Source organism: Sorghum bicolor, chromosome 10 (genome assembly GCF_000003195.3).
Source record: "Sorghum bicolor cultivar BTx623 chromosome 10, Sorghum_bicolor_NCBIv3, whole genome shotgun sequence".
Lineage (NCBI taxonomy): Eukaryota > Viridiplantae > Streptophyta > Magnoliopsida > Poales > Poaceae > Sorghum > Sorghum bicolor.
In genome coordinates, this window is record NC_012879.2 from 44743617 (window position 1) to 44766950 (window position 23334).

A 23334-nucleotide genomic window follows, 5' to 3' on the forward strand; every position below is an offset into this window, starting at 1 on the left:
GGCATTTTAATCATGAGATAAGGTTGGACAAACATTTCAATTTTGGTTTTGGTAGTACTAGCTCCCCCTACATATGTGCTTCCATGAGTTTGGTTCAAGTTTTCACATATGCATAAATTGGAATTTTGGGAAATTTATTACTTCCAAAATGATGCTAAGGTATATAGAATGGACCTTTGAAGCGTGATACCAATCGGAGTTGCCAATATACCATCCTTAGCACCAATGTAGCTAGACATACATCAAAAACTCAAGATACCTCGTGAGATCACATTATATGTCTAGATACCACATGAAACTAAAAACTCTATGCTAGAATTCAAAGCATCATTCAAGTTCTATTTCTAGCAAGCACCAATAAAAAAAGAGTAGTAAATTTAAAATTACAATGCAACACCTCATTATGTTAGTGCACATTCAAATGCAACAAATGGTTCATGAGCTTGCTCCCCTATTTGTGTGCTCAAGTTTTAATTTAAGTTATCTCTCCCCCTTAAGCACTTTCCTCCCCCTTTATGACTTTATCTTTGTTTCTCTCCCCCTTTGTCATCAATGACCACAAAGGTTCAAATTTTAATGAGAATTAAGTCAATCAAAGGAGGGGCAAATTATGGTTCAATCTAGATCACTTGCCTAGAATATGTAATTCGGTTTAATCCAAGGACAAGCTTTTTCGCACCTCATAAAGTATAAGGGTTATCTTGACCATGTTGAATTACACATCATAAGCTCACATTCTAGATCCAACACTAGGCTTACAAGCTCACAAACATGTCATATGTTACCACTAGATCAATCAAACATAGAGGCAATAGTGGTACCATACATACATCAAAATCTTTTGATTTTCATGAATGAGCCTATTTGTCATGCAAACATGTCTATATGTTCTAATCATGTCCTTAGCAAAGTATGAATGCTATGTCAACCAACTTTACCTTGCTTTGTTGGAGGAGAGGCATGTCATATGTAAATGTGGGGGGTGCACTCATCTCAAGTTGGAGAAGTCAAGTATGTTCAATTCATTCCTCAACTTGCAAAATCTCTTCTCATCAAGTGGCTTTCTAAAGATGTCGGCTAGTTGATCTTCGGTGCCAATGCTTTCAATGCTAATATCACCCTTTTGTTGATGATCTTTTATGAAATGGTGCCTTATGTCAATGTGCTTGGTTCTTGAATGTTGAACCGGATTTTGTGTCATCTTAATTGCACTCTCATTGTCACATAGCAAAGGCACATTCTTGAATTTGATTCCAAAGTCATTCATGGTAGCTTTCATCCAAAGCAATTGTGCACAACAACTACCGGCACTAATGTATTCGGCCTCAGCAGTTGATAGTGCAACACTATTTTGTTTCTTTGATGACCATGAAACTAGAGACCTTCCTAGCAATTGACAAGTGCCACTTGTGCTCATTCTATCAATCTTGCATCCACCATATTCGGAGTCCGAATATCCAATCAACTCAAAGTTAGACCCCTTAGGATACCATAATCCATCATCATGAGTGCCCTTGAGATATCTCAATGTTCTTTTGGTTGCCTTCAAGTGACTCTCTCTAGGTGAAGCTTGGTATCTTGCACATTTGCACACACTAAACATCACATTCGGCCTTGATGCGGTGACATAGAGCAAACTTCCAATCATGGACCAGTACAGCTTTTGATCTACCATGTTGCCACTTGCATCACTGCCTAATTGATCATTTGTGCCCATAGGTGTGCTCATTGGTTTAGCTTCTTGCAACCCAATCTTCTTGATCATGTCCTTGATGTACTTGCCATGACTTATAAAAGTGTCATCCTTCATTTGCTTGATTTGAAGACCAAGAAAGTAACTAAGCTCTCCTATCATGGACATCTCAAACTCATTGGCCATCATTCTTCCAAACTCTTCACAAAAGTCTTGATTGGTTGATCCAAAAATGATATCATCAACATAGATTTGCAACACAAACAAGTCATTGGCTAGTTTCTTGGTGAAGAGGGTAGTGTCAACCTTTCCCATTTTGAATCCTTTAGAGAGAAGGAAATCTCTCATACAATGCTCTAGGTGCTTGCTTTAAACCATACAATGCCTTCTTGAGCTTGTAAACATGGTTGGGTTTCTTGTCATCTTCAAAACCGGGAGGTTGTTCAACATAAACCAACTCATTGATGTATCCATTGAGAAATGCACTCTTCACATCCATTTGATAGAGCTTGATGTTGCGGGCACAAGCATAGGCTAATAATATTCTAATTGCCTCCAATCTTGCAACCGGTGCATAAGTTTCTCCAAAGTCAAGACCTTCAACTTGAGTGTAACCTTGTACTACTAATTTTGCTTTGTTTCTTACAACTACACCATCTTGATCTTGCTTGTTTCTAAAGACCCACTTGGTATCAATCACATTGTAGTTCTTTGGCCTCTCAACAAACTCCAACACTTGATTTCTTGTGAAGTTGTTCAATTCTTCATGCATGGCATTTACCCAATCAGAATCTTTCAATGCATCTTCTATCTTCTTTGGTTCTTCAAATGAGACAAATGAATAATACTCACAAAAGGATGCTAGTCTTGATCTTGTTTGTACACAACTTTGAATGCCACCAATGACTTGATCCAATGGATGATCCCTTGCTATGCTTGTCGGTTGGAGTATTGGGAGTTGATTGCTTCCACTTGCTTGATTTTGATTTTGATTAATATCATGAGAGCCGCTAGTACTAGCTTGATTTGTATCAATTTGCACTTCTTGATTGATCATGTGAATGTCACCATCATCATCAACTTGCCTTGGCCTTATGTCACCTACATCCATGTTCTTCTTGCATTTGCCAATTGATCTCCTCTCACATCATCAAGATTTTGAGCTTCATTTTGAGATCCCTCGGTTTCATCAAACTCCACATCATGGACTGTCACAGAACCGACCAAATTATAAGAGTTCAAGTGTAGAAATGATCGATCTAGCAATCAAGTTTCTAGACTTGAGCCATATAATCCCGGTAGTCAACCGAAATCACGAAGGACTTCAAACCAACTTGCAACAAACCAAGATCGTAATAGTTCAACATAACACAGCGAATGTTACATAGTCATTCATTGCCATCGAAGCGGCATCACATCGGAGTACTTAGTTTTTACAACATAAGTTTGAAGTAGCGGAAGCAAAATAGTTTATACACACATTCCAAAGTTCTTGTTAATGCCAGAGTCTCATCACGTCCATCAAAAGCAACGGGGTATGAAGTCGTTAGAGAACCGTGCCCAACGGTTTAGTCTTCATCCCCAGCAAGATGGAGACAGGTCTTGCAGAAACCATCATAAAAGATATCACCTGCAACAGGTGGGAATAAACCTTGAGTACGAGGATGTACTCAGCTAGACTTACCCATCTAGTAAAACATAAAAGACACCAAGGATCATGCAAGGCTGAATAAGAAGTATAGCGGGCTTGACTCAACAGTTGCAAAAAGCTTGAATGATAACTACACCATTGTAAAAGCATCATATTAATCCTCATTAGCCTACCACTAGATTAGCACCTAGACTAAGCACATCACTTGATTATTACAAACAATAATAACCATATAAAGTTTCATCATATGTTCTTCCTTACTATCCTCAACATCATTATCAAGAACCATTGTACTTAGTGAATGCTACGTTTGCCGCTGCTCTGCCAAGTTCTCACTATCCGGGAGAGACGGCGATTCGAATCGGTTCCTATCCAGCTGAAGGGTTATTCCTAGCACTCACCCAAGCATCCCCCGTCGGAGAGCAAGCGGGTCACCTTTGGTACGACTCAGGAATCGCGGCATCGATCAGCGCCGCACTCCTAGGGCTACCACTCTGCCAGGGAGGTCAGGACTTTTAACTCACCTCCCTTTGGTCTTACGCCAATGGTCCCCCGCACACCGCACTTCCTCCGGTAGTGCGCACTTTATACTTGCCGGTCTTCCGACTTGAGTCATACTACTAGGCTTCGCGGTCAGAATGAGTTATCCGGCCAACTAAGTGTCAGGCATGCGTTCAACATGACAAGAGGACGTACAACGATCGGTCCTTAGCTGCCACAGACAGAGTTACTACGACCTTGCAAAACTCCGCTCGGCTTAAGTCATTTTAATCAGGTTCTTTTTCACGATAGCACATATAGCAAATCGTGATCCGACACAACCCTATTTCGCGCAGGTGACAGGATATCACCCGACTTCTACCGGTTTAAAGCATGGCTAAGCAGCTACTCGATCCTAACTCTACAACCAGGTAGTAGAAGGATATCTGGACAAGGAAAAGGATATAATGCAGCAAGGGTTTCATCACAATTCCTATACGTAATGCATCAATAGATTTAACATAATCAAGTAAGCTTTCGAAATTAAAGTGGGAGACTTAAGATGCTCCGAGGCTTGCCTTTCACAAATAAGGCTGGCTCGTGATTAGGGCACTCGACTTCCTCTTCAGGCTCCTCTTGTCCGGCTGGCTGGACCTCCACTTCCGGATTGACCTCCTGACCTTCGGGGTTCACCTGGAGCTCGAACGAAGCTGTCGTTTCCGGTGCACCTATTGCATGCACGACGAGTGAGACATGTGTGCATACTAGATGAGGATGAATGCTTGGTAACATGATTAGAACTTCACTGGAGACTCATTTACGGAGTAACTCCCATTACAAGCTCACAAAAGATGACTAACTAACTTAGCAAGATTCACTAAGTTAAACCACAAACAGCAATCATCACATAACAGGGCAGCTCACGGAATAAACCATAACTAATGCTTTACAGATCCAACACACATGAATGAGGACATTCTGGAAAGCTTATGAAATTGTTTACATTTCATCTTTAACCATCACAGCAAGATTCACAAATTAAATAGGTCAATTAAACAAAGTTCCAGGTTCTATCCCAGAAAAACAGAGAACACCTACTTCTGGAACCCAACTTGGAAGAGCCATAACTTTTACACTATTGAACCAATTGATCCCAAAATTAAACCACAGCTAGTCCATAAAGTTTACAACATCTTTGATTTAGACAAGTCTTTCAGAAAATCAAGTTATCATCAAGCAAAGGTCAGATTACTCACTTGCTGTCCAGAACAGCTATAAATCTTTAATTAATTATTTAATGACATAACCAAAACATATTTAGTGCCAACCAAATGGCTTACAAGCACAAGCATAACCTAAGATCACCAGAACATCATATGTTGACCACTAAACATTTAATAACATGGCATTTATTAATTTAATTCCATAAAGGGCATGATTACAAGATACTAGCAAAAGTACTCAGAAAAATCTACAAAAATTACAGAAGCACAGGCATAGCATCTTGACATTACCATAAAATTTTCAGAGCAATTGCACATGCCAAACTTAAGATAAATAATCAACATGTAACAAGGTGCTTATTTTATAAATTAAGAAGCATGGCTTAGATAGTGTCAAACAACAGATTTCAGATTATTTACATGTTACTATTACTATAAACAAGCTTGACACCAAAATAGAACACCAGCATAAGCATCAAACATTTATTATGATTTAAATATGAAAACAAGCCATAGCACCAACATAAATTATATATCAGAGACACAGCACTCCAAAAATCATAAAATATTTATCAGAGCATTCTAATATCACTCAGAGCATACGATAAAAATTTCACAGCAAAAGGAGCAGTATCTCAAAAGATATGAATTTACACTCAAATAACAAGATTAAATCATAACAATTATTTTTCACAGCAAACATGGTGCATGTTATATTTTTATTAAAAACTAGCCATCCCATGGATTATCACAAAACTGGAGATATGATTTTTGCAAGATTGCAAGAAATCTGGATTTTCAATAAAAGAGAGGAGGGAAACGATGTGTCACTGACAGCGGGGCCCGCATGTCAGGTTCGTCTTCCTCTCGACCGAGGCGACGTTCACCGACGATTTCTCCACGACGGCGAGGTCTCCGGCCCAACCAAGGGCACTAACGTGATCCCAGACACTTGCGAACCGATAGACCCCCTTTTCCCCACGACGGAGCCATCGGAAGGGGCTTGTCGTCGACCATGCTGGCTCGGCGGAGATGCTCGGCGATACGCTGGAGCTCTCAGGCCGGTAGAGCGTGACCTAGGGTTTCCTACAGCACCAGTGAACTACGGCGAAGCTTCCTAGGTAGGTGGCTAGGCTTGAAACGGTGTGGATCGGGTTGGCCACGAGAGGACCGAAGTCCGGCGGAAACACGGCGGCGCTGCGCGTCGTGTCCGGCGACGGTGAGTGCGGTAGAGCGTCCCCTAAGTGGCGCAAACGCTAGCTAAGAACCTAAGCTACCTCTAGAACCTAACCAGAGGAGATGAGATGCTCCGAGGAGCTCAGCATTGAGTTCGCCGGAGAAAACGGTCACGACGACCCGATTTGGGGGAAGTTGGAAATGTCGGCTCACCGGAGGGTTTCACGGCGAGTTTGCGGTTGGAGGTTGGAGAGCAGGTCACGGCGGAGCTTTGGACGAGTTTTGTTGGGCAGCGATGCGGCGAGGAGCGCGCTCGAGCTCGCCGGAGTGAGCTCGCGACGGCGACTCCGCTGCGGCCGCGTTTCTAGCGTGAGAGAGGGAGGAAGGAGGAAATGGACGCGTCCACTTCGTCCAGGGCGTCGCCGTGGAGGTCATGCGTGCGCTCGAAGCTGACGAGCGGGGCCAGAGACGACGTACGGGAGCCAAATGTCGCCGTGGTGCTGACGCCGGTCGGCCACGTCGATGAGCTCGGTGTTCAATCAGACATGGCGATGATTGACTGACAGAGCTACTTTGACGGTGATTATCTCCCAAACCATGGCGAATTAGGAGATGGTGTAGTTGACAAAGTTGGAGTACTAAACGAGTTCTACAAGATTGTCAACTGGAGCAAGAGCCAGATCGGCCTGGATCAAGAGATATGAAGCTCCCAAAACCGATCGAGCAAACTGGTGGCGCCAGGACTTAGCCGATTTTGGGTAAGTGCCAAAACAGCCCCCAAAACTGCCTTGCAAACACTTTTTGAGCATGATGTGATCATTTTCATGAGATGGCCATAAAACAACTTTTGTTCCTTATAAAATTTGCTACAACTTTGCTGTAGAAAGTTTTGACATGCAAACATTTTATAAAGCACTTTTTAAAAGCCTAAGCAAAAGAGGTTTTTAGGGCCTAAAGATGAAAGTATGACTTAGGTACCTAATTTGGAGATATGACCAACATGAATATTGTTCCAAAAGTTGAGTTAAGCATAGATAAACTACTTACCAAGGCATAGAACGCAAACATGAGCATGGTACAAGGAAACACAAGCATAGGAAACATATTTAAGCAAGTTAAATCACATTTTTGCATAAAATGACATGACCCAAGGTGAATGATGATCATGATATGCTTATGAAGATGATGATGCTCATGTTATGCAAGTGAATGATGCAACCATAACACTGGGGTGTTACATGGACCTCTTCCGATGTGCCATTTGTCAAGTTCCAAACTCTATGCTTTGCTTGTGGTGGAGTAACCAAGTAAGAACCATTCATCACATTTCTTCTCAAATTTTCTCAATCTAGTGCCTTTCTTGAGAATGTAGCATTTTCAACCAAACACTCTAAAGTATGCAATGTTGGGCTTTCTTCCATTCAATAGCTCATATGGTGTCTTCCCAAGCTTCCCATGGAAATAGAGAGGTTGCTACAATAGCAAGCCGTGTTGATGGTTTCACTCCAAATGAATGACTAACATTGTATTCACTAAGCAATGATCTAGCCATATCAATCAAGGTTCTATTCTTTCTTTCAACTACACCATTGGATTGAGGAGTGTATGTTGGAGAGAATTGATGTCCAATGCCAAGATCATCACACACTTCCTCAATTCTTGTGTTCTTGAATTCACTACCATTGTCACTTCTAATCTTCTTGATAGTGGTTCCAACTCATTTTGCACCCTCTTGACAAAAGACTTGAATAAATCACAAACATCACTCTTGTCATAGAGGAAGAACACCCAAGTGTATCTAGTGTAGTCATCTACTATCACAAATCCATACTTGTTGCCACCAATGCTAGTGTATGTTGTTGGCCCAAACAAATCCATGTGCAATAGCTCAAATGTCTTTGATGTGCTCATTTCACTTTTCTTAGGATGGGCATTTCCAACTTGCTTTCCAGCTTGACAAGCACTACATGGTTTATCCTTCTCAAAGGTGACATCCTTCAAGCCTCTAACTAAGTCATGCCTCAATAGTTTGTTCAATTGTTTCATTCCAACATGACCAAGCCTTCTATGCCACAACCAACCCAAACTTGATTTGCTAACGAGGCAAGATGTTAATTGAGTGTCACTATCATTGAAATCAACCAAGTATAAGCTACCATGCCTAAATCCTTTGAATATCAAGTTTGATCCATCAACACTAACCACCTCAACATCATCACTACCAAAGATGCACTTGAAACCAAGGTCACAAAGTTGTGCAATTGACAAGAGATTGAAATCAAGGCTCTCAACTAGCAACACATTTGATATGCTCATGTCATTTGAGATAGCAATTTTACCAAACCCCTTGACCTTGCCTTTCTTGTTGTTGCCTAAGGTGATTGAATCAAAGCCACCATTTTGACTAGTATCAATTGATTTGAACATACAAGACTCCCCGGTCATATGTTGAGTGCACCCACTATCAAGCACCCAATGCCTTCCTTCGGCTTTGTAATTGACCTACAAGACAAGATCAATTCCTTTTAGGTACCCAAACTTGATTGGGTCCTCCAAGGTTAGCAACTAAGCTCTTTAGTACCCAAATGGCTTTCTTCTTTGAGCCCATCCATGGTGCACCAATGAACTTAGTATGAACACCATTTGTATCCTTGGTAAGCACATAGAAAGAATTGAGCTTAATTGAGGATACATGAGCTTTGGATTTCTTGTTCATGCATTGTTGCTCTAGGTGACCAACTTGCTTGCAAGCTTTGCAATACCAGCCATTGTTCTTCACAAAACTAGTCTTGTAAGGAGCAAAGGCGGCCTTGCCTTTCTTGGGGTTATAGCCCAATCCCTCTTTATAGAGAGAAGCTCTTTGGCTACCCAAGCACATAAGCAAGCGGTCCTCACCATCATAAGCCTTGGCTAATGTGTGATTGAGCTCTTTCACCTCCTTCTTGAGAATTTCATTCTCAACTTTTAGTGTGGTGTCACAAGTGAAACCATCACTACTAGATGAGGATGATGTAGATGTGCTACATGAAGGGTTAGTAGAAGCAATAACAATAGGCTTACTCAAGATATCACATGTTATGCCTATGTTGCAAGTTTGAGCTTTTTCAATTTTAGTTGGCTCATTTTCACATTTGTTAACTAGAGAGGAATGAGCTTCTTCAAGCTTAGTGTGGGCCTTTTGAAGCTTCTTATGGTCTTCCTTTAGACTCTCAAAAGATGCTCTAAGCTCATCAAGTTCTTGCTCAAGGGTTTTCTTATCCTTAAGCAAGGCCTTGCACTCCTTTCTAGTTTCTTTATAGTGATGAGTGCAATCTTCTAGCATAGTGATTAGTTCATCTTTAGTTGGTTCATCATCATCACTATCACTATCACTAGCATGGTCACTATCATAATCGGATGATACCTTAGTGGCCTTAGCCATGAAGCATGATGGAGTGTCGAAGATGGAGCTTTTTCCTTGAATTGCAATGCTAGCATGCGCCTTCTTCTTAGTGCTCTCATCATCACTTGAGGAGTCATCACTATCCCAAGTTGCAACATGGGCATCACCCTTCTTCTTGTTTGAGCCTTCCTTCTTTTCTTGCTTCTTCTTTTGCTTCTTTCTTTCCTTCTTGATAGCATCTTCATCATCACTATCATAAGGACACTTGGCGATGAGATGATTCTTGCTATGGCATCTAAAGTACCTCATGGAATGGTCATTCTTCTTGAAGGAGCTCTTCTTCCTTCTTGCCTGATAGCCCTTCTTCTTCATAAACTTGCCAAATCTTTTGACAAGAAGAGCCATCTCCTCATCTTCATCACTATCACAAGAGCTTGCTTCTTCTTCACTTGATGACTCTATCTTGGCTTTGCCCTTGGATGAGGAGGCCTTGAATGCCACACTTTTCTTCTTCTCATCATCCTTCTTCTCACCATCCTTCTTCTTCTTTTTGATCAACTCATCCTTCTCATCATCTTCTCTATAAGCATCATCGGTCATCACTTCTTGGAACACTTGTTGAGGAGTTGATTCACTAAGTGTTGTCTTGACTACCACGGTGATCAATGTGTCAAATCTCTTGGGCAAGCTTCTTAAGAACTTCATAGAGAATTGACTATCCTTCACTTCTTCCCCAAGTGCCTTGAGCTCATTCACAATAACTTGCAACCGGTGAAACATCTCTGGCACACTTTCATCTTCTTGCATCTTGAAGCTTGAGAACTTTTCTTGGAGGATGTATGCCTTGGCGGTCTTGGTTCCCTTAGTGCCCTCAAATGTTTCTTCTAGTTTTGCCCATGCATCATGAGCAATCTCAATGTTCTTGATTTGCTCAAAGGTCTTGTCATCAAGAGCTTCGTGAAGAGCACTTATTGCAATGTCATTGCATTAAAGCTTCTTTTCTTCAACCGGTGTAGGTGCATTCTCATTTGCAACCTCAAACTTTGTTTCGGACACCTTCCAAACTTCTCTATTGATTGACTTGAGATGGGCGGTCATCTTGACCTTCCAATAAGCATAATTGGTGCCATCAAAGTAAGGTGCCTTCTTGGTGTTGTTGATATGCAAACTAAGAGCCATTTCTTCACCATAGGTTGTTAAGCCTCAAATAAATGGTACTTCGGCTCCGATACCACTTGAAAAGTCCAAATGGCTAGAGGGAGGGGGTGAATAGCCTATTTAAATTTTGTACAAATTTCAACCAGACAAGTTGATTAGTAAAACAAAAGGCGAAGCTATTCTAGCACTAGCACAACTAAGCTATACAAGCCACCTACACAAGTCTAGCAAGAAAGCTAAACACTAGTTACAACAAGAAAGCACAACTAGAAGCTTGCTACACTCTTAAACAAGATAGCTAAGCTAAATAAGCTACACAACTAGCAAGGTATGCACTTAAGTAAAGGAGAGAGGAGAGATTGTTATACCAACGTTGTGGAGTAGAAATGTAGCCAATCAATCAATCATAATTATAAGAGAATCCTCGGCAAGAGATGACACAAGATTTTTTATCGAGGTACACATGCTTCCCGGCAAACTAGTCCTCGTTGTGGCGATACACCCACTTGATGGATCACGAGCTAATTGGCAATCCAAAGCTAAACCCTCAGGGGGTGCCGCACATCCACTCACAGGATGGGGATCCTCCAAGCCACGAGCAATCCACTAGAGTAGCCAATTGCGATCTCCCACGGGAAGGCTCAAGAACCCCTCACAAATCACTTGGTGAGGCTCGAAACAATCTCCAATCACAAGCTCAACACCACCGCTGCTCCAAGCCGTCTAGAGTGTCGGGAAACACCCAAGAGTAACAAGAAATCCATAGCAAACTCAAGAATCAAGTGCCACTAAATGCAACTCTCAAAGCAATGCACTTGAATCTCACTCAATCTCACTAGGATTAGCAATCAAGCAAGGAGATGAGTGGAGGAGGTGTTCTCTAGCTCAAAGTATGCCTCAAGTACTCAATGTGCAAGAGAGAGCCTCCCAAAGCCGGCCACCTTCTATTTATAAGCTCCCTTAAAGAACTAGTCGTTGGCCACTTTCACTGAGCTGAAAACGGGGGCACCGGACGCTACCAAGTGAGCACCGGATGCTCGACCCCATGCGTCCGGTGCTCTGGGGTTGGCCACATGTCCTTCTTTGAATCTCATGCGTCAGTCTCTAACGGCTACCTACGAACCACCGGACATGGTTAAGTGAGCACCGGACGCGTCCAGTACTCACCGGACCCATCGTAGAGAGTTCTGCAAACTGTGACCTCACCGGACTCGGAGCACCAGATGGTCCGGTGCTCACCGGACTTAAGCGCAGAGAGGGTTGCAAAACCCCCTCACACCGGACGCGCCCAGAGCGCCCAGTGCTCTCAAACAGACACCCTCTGTTAAGACAGGCCTCACCGGACGCATGAACAGGGAATACCCTGCGTCCGGTGTAGTGCGTCCGGTGCTCAACCCTAGCAGGGTCAAGCACTGACAGCACACCGGACGCTAAGGCCAGTGTCCGGTGCCTCCGTACCTTGCATCCGGCGAGAAACACTCCTGCGACTTCTCCAAATTTCCCACCGACGCAATAGAAAATATACACTATTTTTCTCAAAAGCGTCGAATCCCGCCTCGCAAGCTCAGCGGGAGGGAGAGAGGAACCCACACCCCTCTCAACCCTAGGAACTCCACCTCCTTTGCAAATGTGCTAACACCACCAAGTGTTCACCACCAAAGTGCATGTGTGTTAGCTTTTCACAAACATTTTACCAAAGGAGTTAGGTTAGCACTTTACTAGATCCTAATGCATATGCTCAAGATAAGGACCTAGTAGCACTTGATTTGAGAGATGACCGTGATTTTCCCTCTTGATAGTCGGCTATCTATCTTAAATCCGGACAATCACTTCTCTACTCAACTTAGACCGGCAAAAGCAAAACCCTATGTTTATACCTTTGCCTTGTTCACTTTACTCTTTGCCTATCACCATGATCTCTACTTCATGCTTCATCTCTTTTGTGATCATGTGGCCACCTATCCATGCCACTATACACCTTCATCACATGTGTTGCTATGCCTAACTTATATCACTTAAACACAAGGCATTAGCAACTCGGTGTCATTAATTACCAAAACCAAACTTGGGCTTTCAGTGTTGTTGAAAGTGGAGTCATGGATGGCAATGCAAATGTGGCGGTGTTCTATCCAAGTGGTGATGCGGCTGTGGGATCAGCCTCATCAGGCCGTTCTAAGTGAGCGGCGGAAGAGACGGCTCAAGTCCGAGTACACGGAGGTTCGTGCATGGACGACTTCCAGATGGCGTGCATATTCGCCATGGTGAAGTTTGTTAGATATGTGTCGAATATGTGTATAATTTGGTTACATTGGATTTGAGTTGTATTAGGGGCTAGGATAGAGTTGGAGTCGAACTCCATGTCCTAGGGGGCCATAAATATAAGGTCACCCCTGTTGTAACCATAAGACGACTTGGCGGCTGGTTTGGGTGGCGGCGAGGCCGCGGGTGAAAGCCCAAGTTTGGTTTTGGTAATTAATGACACCAAGTTGCTAATGCCTTGTGTTTAAGTGATGTGAGTTAGGCATAGCAACACATGTGATGAAGGTGCATGGTGGCATGGAAAGGTGGCCACATGACTATAAAGAGATGAAGCTTGATGTGGAGATCATGATGATAGACGAGGAGCAAAGTTATCAAGGCAAAGGTATAAACATAGGGTTTTACTTTTGCCGGTCTAAGATGAGTAGAGAAGTGATTGACCGGGTTTAGGATAGATAGCCGACTATCAAGAGGGGAAATCACGGTCATCTCTCGAATCAAGTGCTACTAGGTCCATATCTTGAGCATATGCATTAGGATCTAGTAAAGTGCTAACTTAACTCCTTTGGGAAAATGTTTGTGAAAAGCTAACACACATGCACTTTGGTGGTGGACACTTGTTGGTGTTAGCACATTTGCAAAGGAGGTGGAGTTCCTAGGGTTGAGAAGGGTTTGGGTTCCTCTCTCCCTCCCGCCGAGCTTGCTTGGCGGGATTCGGCGCTTTTGAGAAAAATAAGTGTATATTTTCTATTGCGCCGGGTGGAAATTTGGAGAAGTCGCGGGAGTGTTTTCTCACTGAGAAACACTCACCGGACGCTGAGTGCGGAGGCACCGGACGCTGGCCTCAGAGTCCGGTGTGCTTGACCCTGCTAGGGTAGAGCACCGGACGCACTCTGAGAGCGTCCGGTGTGAGGGCGTTTTGCGACCCTCTCTGCGCATGGGTCCGGTGAGCACCGGACGCTACCGGTGCTTAGCGTCCGGTGACCCTGCGTTTTGCGACTCTCTCTGCGCATGCGTCCGGTGTGGACCTACAGAGCGTCCGGTGATCCGCAGGTGACCGTTAGGATTTGACACGCGAGACCCAAGAAGGACACGTGGCCAACCCCTGAGCACCGGACGCTGGGGTTCGAGCGTCCGATGACCACTTGGTAGCGTCCGGTGCCCCCGTTTTCAGCCTAGTGAAAACAGCCAACGGCTAGTTTCTTTGAGGGGGTTATAAATAGTTGGTGGACGGCTTTGGGAGGTTCTCTCTTGCATATTTGATTACTTGAGACCTACATTGAGCTAGAGAACACTCCCTCCACTCATCTCCTTGCTTGATAGCTCATCCTAGTGAGATTGAGTGAGATTCAAGTGCATTGCTTTGAGAGTTGCATTTAGTGGCACTTGATTCTTGAGTTTGCTGCGGATTTCTTGTTACTCTTGGGTGTTTCCCGACGCCCTAGACGGCTTGGAGCAGCGGTGGTGTTGAGCTCGTGATTGAAGATTGTTTCGAGCCTCACCAAGTGACTTGTGAGGGGTTCTTGAGCCTTCCCCGCGGGAGATCGCAATTGGCTACTCTAGTGGATTGCTCGTGGCTTGGAGGATCCCCATCTTATGAGTGGATGTGCGGCACCCGCTGAGAATTTGGCTTTGGATTGCCAATTAGCTCGTGATCCATCAAGTGGGTGTATCGCCACAACGAGGAGTAGCTTGCCGAGTGAACCTCGGTAAAAAATCTTGTGTCATCTCTTGCCGAGGATTATCTATTGTGATTGTGATTGTAAGTGATTGGTTGGATATATCTCTACTCTACAACGTTGGTATAACAATCACTCTCCACTTCTTTACTTACTTGTATACCTTGCTAGTTGTTTAGCTTGTTTAGTCTTCTTGTTTAGGAGTGTAGCTAGCCTTCTCTTGTTGTTGTGCTTTAGTGTTTAGCCTTGTACTAGTTTTGTATAGGTGGCTTGCATAGCTTAGTTGAGCTAGTGCTAGATTTGCTTCGCTATTTGTTTTACTAACTCACTTGCTTAGTGAAGTTTGTAGAATTTTTAAATAGGCTATTCACCCCCCCTCTAGCCATTTGGACCTTTCAGCGGGATCGCCCGGAATCCGGTGTAGCTGCTGTTTATGGAGAGGAGCGCCCGTAGTCATTTCCCCGATGATTAAGCATATCGCCGAACCTCGTTAAAAAATATCGTGCCTCGGTATCGTTCTTGTTTGCGTATTTTCTTCTATGTTGATTATGCTTCCGGTTAATAGATCCGTTTGGGTCTGGAACTAACCGTGCACTCTAACAAGTGGTATCTAGAGCCAGATTTATAGAAGAAGATCGTGGAAGATATGATAAATATGTTTCACACCGCGCAAGGCTCGCATGGGGGTGTTCAGAGAAGGACATAGCGTAAGGTGGAGCATGGCGGCGATCGATGACTCGATCGGTGGAGTTAGAAACTTCGAGCGGTGGCTCGGACCGTTCAATAGGCTGCTAGAAATTTTTTTTTTGTTGGACGGAGAGCGCAGAAGCGAGGAAGGAAAAAAAAGCAATTTATATGAAAAATATTAAAAGAACGCGTATGTCACAGTACAAAACATTCCTCATTCCTGGCGTCACCTATTTAAGGCCTCCCTCCACTCATCACCCACTCCACTCCGTTCCGGTGCATCGTCTTCGCCGATCGTTCCAAGGTGAGCGAGATGAGGATCTCGAAGCTCCCGAAGTCTTGGGGGGTGAGACGAGGATGACGGCCACACCCTTTTGCTTGTTTCTCGTTTCTCATCCTTGTGCATTGGAATTGTCAGTTTTTTCTCGCCCAACTTTTTGGGACGCCGTTCTTATTTCCGTTTCCGAAGCTGCGGCTCGCCACTCGGCCCTCTGAAAATGCCAAAATATTATCTAAAATTCGTCGGTGGAGCGCCTGTGCAATAGAAAAGGGACCTGTTCGCGTTTTCTATCTCTGCAAAGGGAATTTGCGAAAAAAAAAAGTTTCGCTGCTGAGTGCTGCCACCTCGTCTTCTTCTTCCTCTCCGGTACGGTAGGGCTGGCCTGGCCGGCTGAGTACAGGAAACAGGCTTTGCTCGCGTCGCGCCGTGGGTTCTGTTCTGCCCCTGCTCGATTTACCGCGAGGTTAATTAGCGGCGGAGCCTTGCGTGCCTCCGGATTGCTGCATCCGTCGGCGAGTTCCCAACTGATCGACGGTACTCCTTTGTAGCTCTGCCTTCCTTGCGTATCTGATTATTCCGGTCGGGGGACTGGCACGTAGCATTTTCGTTTTTATTTAACAAATATTATCTAATCATAGACTAACTAGGCTCAAAAGATTCATCTCGTGATTTACAGTCAAACTGTGTGATTAGCTTTTATTTTCGTCTATATTTAATGCTTTATGTATGTACCGCAAGATTTGATGTAACAGGAAATCTTGGAAACTTTTTGATAAACGAGGCCTTGCTGGAATTTCCGACTGTAGTTGATCGAGTGCTTGCGATTTCTTTTAGGACATGTTCATTAGTTTTTTTTTTGTATATATATATATAGTACTGGACCGGTTGGTGATTCTACGGAGTTCTTTTCTCCCCTCCTTTTTTTTTGCTATTATTAATTAATATAAAATATTCTGTTCTTGTCCACGTTCCTCTTTTTTTTACTTTTTCAGTTTGGTGCTGCTCTTACTTTTTTTGATGAACGTGCTGCTCTTACTTTATTCTATGCTATTCGTCTGGTGCAGGTGTAGCAACCTGTCACGCGTAGATAATGCTTTCCCACTGCCTATCCAGATGGCTAGCTACGAATCCTTGCTTTTTTGCTTACGTTTCGCTTTAATACGAAGCAGCAGCACTGATGATAAATGGAGAACGCCCCTGTTTGTTTTCTGCGTCTGAAATTCTGCTCTTGCCTGACTTGTATACGTTATTTGTCGACTGTCGAGCCAGAGACTGGGACCTTCAAAGAGCAATAGGACTCATGGAGGTTGGAGACGCAAGAAACGGTTCTGCAGCAGCGGCACAGACAAAGGGAAGTGCGGATGATGCCGCCCGCAAACCGCTCCCTCCTTGCTGCGTCAAGGCCAAGGCAGGCGTGCCTGAATCCGAAGCCAAGTGCCATGATACTGTGGTCTCAGGGTGGTTCACTGAACCCAGATCGCGTTTTGGTATGTTCAGAATTCAGATTGGTGCTAACGGGCTATGTGACCATCATTTGTTTGTATCTAATATATATATATATATATATTCTTTCAGCAGTTCTGATATATATATAGTACCGAATTGATGTATGTGCAGGCAAAACAAGCAAAGTGCAGTACTTCAACAACCCGATGTGGCCTGGTATTTCTCTTGTTTCTGCTAAATTAATAGAAATCTGGCATGTTTTTTTCTTCCAAACATCTTCAGGTTCACATGCTGTCGCACTACAATATTTTGTTAAATTTAATCATTTTATGATGATATAAAACTTGGTCATTCGTACCTGCCTAATTTTTATCGGTTTCATAACTTCAGAAGATTTGATATGCAAAACTGCCTAGTGGAGACTTTCAATATTGCTCTACTTGTGTATGTCAAAAATATTTGTCCCCTAAGAGCCTTTAATGGTCCATATGTCCTACCTATTCAGAAATCAGGAGTTTGATCAACATCTTTTTTTTATTTGTTTTATTCACAGGAGAGGCTCATTCACTGAAAGTGGAGAAGATTTTGTTTCAAGGGAAATCGCCTTACCAAGAAATTTTAGTTTTTGAGGTTATTTTTTATCTTTGAAATTTGCACATGAAAACCCGAACTCGTCAATCATTGTACTAAGTAGCACTTTCATTTCTGTTCGCAGTCTTCAACCTATGGAAATGTTCTTGTGCTTGATGGTATAGTTCAGTTGACTGACAAGGATGAATGCGCATACCAGGAAATGGTTACTCACCTTCCACTGTGCTCAATTCCAGCACCGAAGAATGTATGTTTCTTGACCTTTTTTCTGAATATACTGAATAAATCGAATTGAAGGATGTTCTCCCCCACCTTACGTTTTCTTATGAGTAACTTTATGGGCAGTTCACCTTATGATATAGGCTTACTAACTGATGCAGGTTTTGGTTGTTGGAGGTGGTGATGGTGGTGTACTGCGGGAAATAGCCAGACATGATTCAGTGGATACTATTGATATATGTGAGATTGATCAATTGGTTATTGATGTAAGAATGATCACTTTACCTATGCTCAAAATTCAATGAATAATAGTGTGAATATATTTTTTTTCTGATTTTTCTCTACAAACTGTGCAGGTTTGCAAAGAATTCTTTCCAAACATATCCATTGGATATAAAGATCCTCGTGTCCGACTTCATGTTGGTGATGGTATGTTGAAAAGCTGGTACCTGGTGGTATTTTATATGATTGTGATAGGCTGTAGCCTGTAGGATATGCCACTGTAGTTCATAGTATGCTTGCTTTTGTTTTGCAGCTGTTGACTTCCTGAGGAATTCTCCTGAAGGAAAATATGATGCTATTATTGTCGATTCATCAGATCCAATTGGTGGGTTCTTGCTATCACATATTTTAGTAATAAGAAGTATAGAACTCTCTTGTACATTTGTTTATCACTTCATTCACATGTCATTCTTGATAAGGTTGCTTCTTGTTGATTTCTTTTCTTATCCTGTTATCTACAATAGCTGGTTTAGTATGCATGAGCACGTTTGGAATGCAATATTTCATATGAAATTGTTTATTTACATGTGAGGGAACTTTTGGTGGTTCCAAACATAACCTCGATATACCTAGTTGATTTACACCTGTGTCTTTTTTGGAAAATTAATATGCGTTCATAAAGTTCACTTGATTGATTGATACCTTTTGTTTGCACACTGTTTTAAATTCCTTTCATACTGATTATTACAGGGCCAGCACAGGCACTCGTGGAGAAACCATTTATTCAGACAATTGCTAGAGCTTTGAAGCCTGGTGGTGTTCTTTGTAATCTTGCTGAGAGCATGTGGCTGCACACACATCTAATCCAGGATATGCTTGCTATCTGTCGACAGACATTCAAGGGTGCCGTGCACTATGCCTGGACAAGTGTTCCAACATATCCCAGGTATTATGCACTAATATTTTTTCCAATTATCTGCATGTGCATTTTTCTTCTCTTTACTAGTTTTCTGAGTTATCTTCTAAAGGCTAATTTTTTTGGCATATTTGGTTTAGAGGGCATATTGGGTTCAGAGTCACGACATTGCATATATCTTTATGCACCGCTGGACCACCAGCGAAGCACGACCAAATAAAAATATCATTTATGTTTGGGATAGGATATTGCCATGCTCGTAATCTTGTGAAGTTCATGATCTTAAGTTCTGCTCATACAACACAGAGAGTAGGCAAAACATATTGTGATTGAAATGACTAAAGATTGGACTCATTGGCAAGTATGTGGATGAATGAGCTGAATCTGTAAGGATCTGCTGTCCAACTTACCGAAGAAGTTTGTGGTGTCCTACTTTGAAAGATTTGTGGTCACATTTTTTTATCAAACACGCAAGAGAGCTGTGCATCATTATATTAATAAGAAGATTTGCTGGCCACATTATGATAGACAAAATTTCAATTAGCTGTTTCTGTTCAATGTTTGGTCAGATATTTTTGTGTCCACTTTTGCAAAAAAAAGAAAAAGAAAAAAAAGAATCAGCTAATCAAGTAGTTATTTGGATTTCCAGTGGTGTCATTGGATTTTTGCTATGTGCGAAAGAAGGTCGTGAAGTGAACTTCTTAAGTCCTGTGAATCCAATTGAGAAAATAGGAGCTGGAAAAGCTGGAAGGGAGCTCAGATTTTACAATTCAGAGGTTTGTCCAGAGTATTTCGCTATCCTTGCTGCTTGTCTTTGTGAAAGTCAGTCCACAATTACTTAGGAAATTGACCTACAGACCACAGTACCTTTTTTAAATTTCACAGGCATTTCGCCCATGCTTTTGTCACAACACCCCACAAAAATGACTACTGACTCTTCATTTCTGTTGTGCAAGCTCTGACCACATTGGAGTACTTGTGATCATAGTGGTCCTCTGTTGTTTTTTGTTTGAAGATATTCTGCCTGACATCGGATTTCTGTTTGAATTTTCCTTGTTTAACAGATTCATAGGGCTGCTTTTGTTCTGCCAACATTTGTAAGAAGAGAACTGGAATCATATGCCACTCCTAGTACTTATGCTGAAAACGTGAGCTGTTTCTTAATTACTCTGTTGATGGTGTTTATTCTTTGTGTCTATGCATTTTGTATCTTGAACAGCTTTTGCAAATGCAGTACTTTGTCTGTTTCTTTGTGTTGAAATTTTCACGATAGGGAAGAACACAACCACAGTTCGATTTAGTTGTTGCACAAAGCTTTCCATCTATGATCGTCACAATTACTGGCATACACATCCAGTACTGATACGGAAGCCACTGCTCTTTCTAAAAACATATCCAGTAGTGATAGTGAGGCCACTGTTTTTCTTTTCAATTGATGAGATGTCCAGACGTCATTACTGGAACACTGACTGGGTGCCTCTATATAGGATGAGGATCATCCTGAGGACTGTTCAACAGAGTACTTTTTCGCAATTGCTACAGCAGTACTAACCTTTGCCTCTATTTTCATATACATCATGACAGGAGAAACCGAAAGAATCAGTGTCAGAACCGCAGAAGATAAAGATATTGTCAAACAATGCCATTCTTACAGCTTCCTAGGCCTGAGCCATGCTCTATCTTGCTCGGTATAGTTGTATTCTCACAGAATAAATCAGTCACTGGATTTTGTTGACACCGCACGAGCAGCTTTGGTATAGTGACTTGAGTGATGATCGATTGAATAAGGGGTGGATATTGAACTAATGCAATGCCTGCCGGAACAATTAATATGTTCCCTATCTTGTTAGCTAGCCTGCTGTTTGTTGTGCACAATTTCACCTGTAAGTTATGACTTGTATGACCCGTTGATGTATAATAGACCTTGCAAACTGTGAAAAAATTGTCAACTGATGTGAATGATGTACAAAAAAAAAAGATGGCCAATAATGGAGGTGCTATCTGCTGTTCACTTTGCCCCTAAGACTACATGCTTTGAAATTAGGATTAGTTATTTCTTATGAGTTTTTGCTTTGACTATTTTATTGGGGGACCTATATCGTTGGAGATGCTCACCAAGAAAGAACTGTAAGACACTACCGCATATTATAACTTCTACACGAATGCAGTAGAAATAAACACTATGGTTTACTTTAACATAGACAACATGCCGTGTTAGCATATATGAATCTTCATATCTCAACATTTACTGTGAAAGTCTACACCTTTAACTTGGACTTCAGGCTTTTGGTTCGAACTCAAAAGTTGAGATTGTAGGAAGTAAAACATTAGATTAGATGATTAAAAGCACGGGGATACAATCTGTGTTCATTTAATTATTGTTCTAACAGTATAATCTCTCTGAACAGTATCCATTGGTAAAATGGTTCAAGTTTGAGTTATATGTAAGCAGCAGGTTCAGGACAACAAGATCCTGACATCCTGTTAGACTAGAGTTATATCTACTAGAGCCATGCTTAGTTAGCGACACAGGTACTTCATTGCTTACGCACTCTAATCAAATATACAGGGCGTGGCGTGTCTGATGCGGTGGCAACTCCAGCCCAACTTCCTAAATTAAGCTCTTATAAGAGTCTGTGTATGCTTATGTTTGTGAGTGTCTATATCTATAACCGAATCTCGCAAAAAGAAAAAAAAAAAGAGGCATAGGCCTATAGACCGAGCCAGCTTCAGCCATGATATCAAACTTGCCCTACATATTTATAGTCCATTTGTTTGAGTTCAAAAAATAAACTTCTTCATTGCTTTTAATTTAATGGCCAGGCGTCATCTAATTTTGCATAGGTTTAGTAGATTCAATAACTTTTTATGTTTGGCTTTTACGTTCTTGGGCTAATCAATGAAATGGCGCTTACATCGGCAATGTAGGATATGTTGATATCCAGTCTGAGGTTGGCTCTGCTCTTATCTATTTTTCTCTTCTATCTTACAGTCTGTTACAAAGGAGTACTAGGAGTTTTAAGCGCAGTCAAAAAGGAGATAAGCTCTGTGGCTATTATGATCACTTAGAAATGAACCAGCCGCTCTAGCAAAAAGAAAGCGGCTAAACATCAACATGTTTGGAAATTAACTTAGGCTAGTCTGACAGAGTAGGTTCTAAGCTGAATCTGTTGAATATAATGGGCTTTTAGCCCATAATTATATTCGATGATTAATTCAAAGGCCCATAATAAATGCTATAATGAAAACGGTTTAGTACCGTATTGATGATTGAACATGTGTTAAATCAACTTAAATAGGTGACCTTTGTTAGCTTCTATGGAGAAGTTGAAGAAGAGAAAAGGAGTGCCACACGCGCGCCGCCGCCGCCGAGCCGAGACGTGCTTGTCGAGACATGACACACGAAGACCAGACCAGACGTGACGTGGCACACACGTGGTGAATAAGGAAAGGGAGGAAGACTCGTTAATGGCAATTAATTGTGATTGATTGTCATTAACCAGACGTTTCCTCCTGGGGGGTTTTTGGGGAGCGTCTTCCGCGACTGCTCGACGAGATCGTCTTCTTCCTTGTGGCGCCAAGTGGTCGGCTTCATCTTCTTCTTGGTGGACGTTCGCGGGACTGCACTGCGAACATCTTCCTGCATCGACTGTGGTCCGCTACTTCACGCAACACACTATGTCAACTAGTGTGAATGGAGCCGTCGGTGCCTTCGGCACTGGTCCCACATCAGGGTACAATCTTAAACGATTGTTTTTTGTTTTCAGTATGTCTGCTCTAGTTGCAGTAGTTCTTGCAATGTTTATCTCTAATCTGAGTAGTGAAAAAATTGCACACGTGCACATATATGCCACCACAATATTATGCGTAATTTTCTGGATTAAATCAAACATTAAAATGTCTAATTTTCTAACAATCCAAAAACATGATGGTAGGCATTTTTCTGTTAGTGGTTTTGCTGCTGCGTTAAAACCGGATCTGTTTGATGGTTCAAACTATAAGCGGTGGCGCGCGAGAATGATATTGTGGTTAACTGCTATGAGTTGTTATCACGCCGCGAAGGGGAAGCCGGAACAGTTTACTCCTGAGAAGGAGCAAACGTTCATGGCAGCCGATAACCTCTTCAGAGGCGCCGTGATTAGTGCGCTCGATAAAAAGTATGTTGACAACTATATCATTTGCACCACTGCTAAGGAATTATAGGATGCGCCTGAGACCAAGTTCGGAGTTTCTGATGCTGTACCTCATGGAGCAACTGTGTGATTACAAAAT

At 42.3% G+C, this 23334-nt stretch overlaps 1 protein-coding gene across 4 annotated transcripts; it reads left to right on the forward strand.

Moving 5' to 3' along the window:
• LOC8058858 (spermine synthase) lies at positions 15659–21085 on the forward strand. Of its 4 annotated transcripts, none has more exons than XM_021449556.1 (12): positions 15659–15692; positions 16938–17155; positions 17286–17330; positions 17668–17744; positions 17830–17952; positions 18086–18190; positions 18281–18353; positions 18460–18531; positions 18897–19092; positions 19712–19838; positions 20127–20210; positions 20647–21085. In XM_021449556.1, the coding sequence occupies exons 2-12, from the start codon at positions 16969–16971 to the stop codon at positions 20722–20724; spliced, it is 1167 nt and encodes a 388-aa protein (XP_021305231.1). In that variant the 5' UTR covers positions 15659–15692; positions 16938–16968; the 3' UTR covers positions 20725–21085. The 4 variants fall into 4 exon arrangements, with proteins under 4 accessions (XP_021305231.1, XP_021305230.1, XP_021305229.1 ...); XM_021449555.1 differs by having other exon boundaries at positions 15663–15734; XM_021449554.1 differs by lacking the exon at positions 15659–15692 and adding an exon at positions 15879–16202.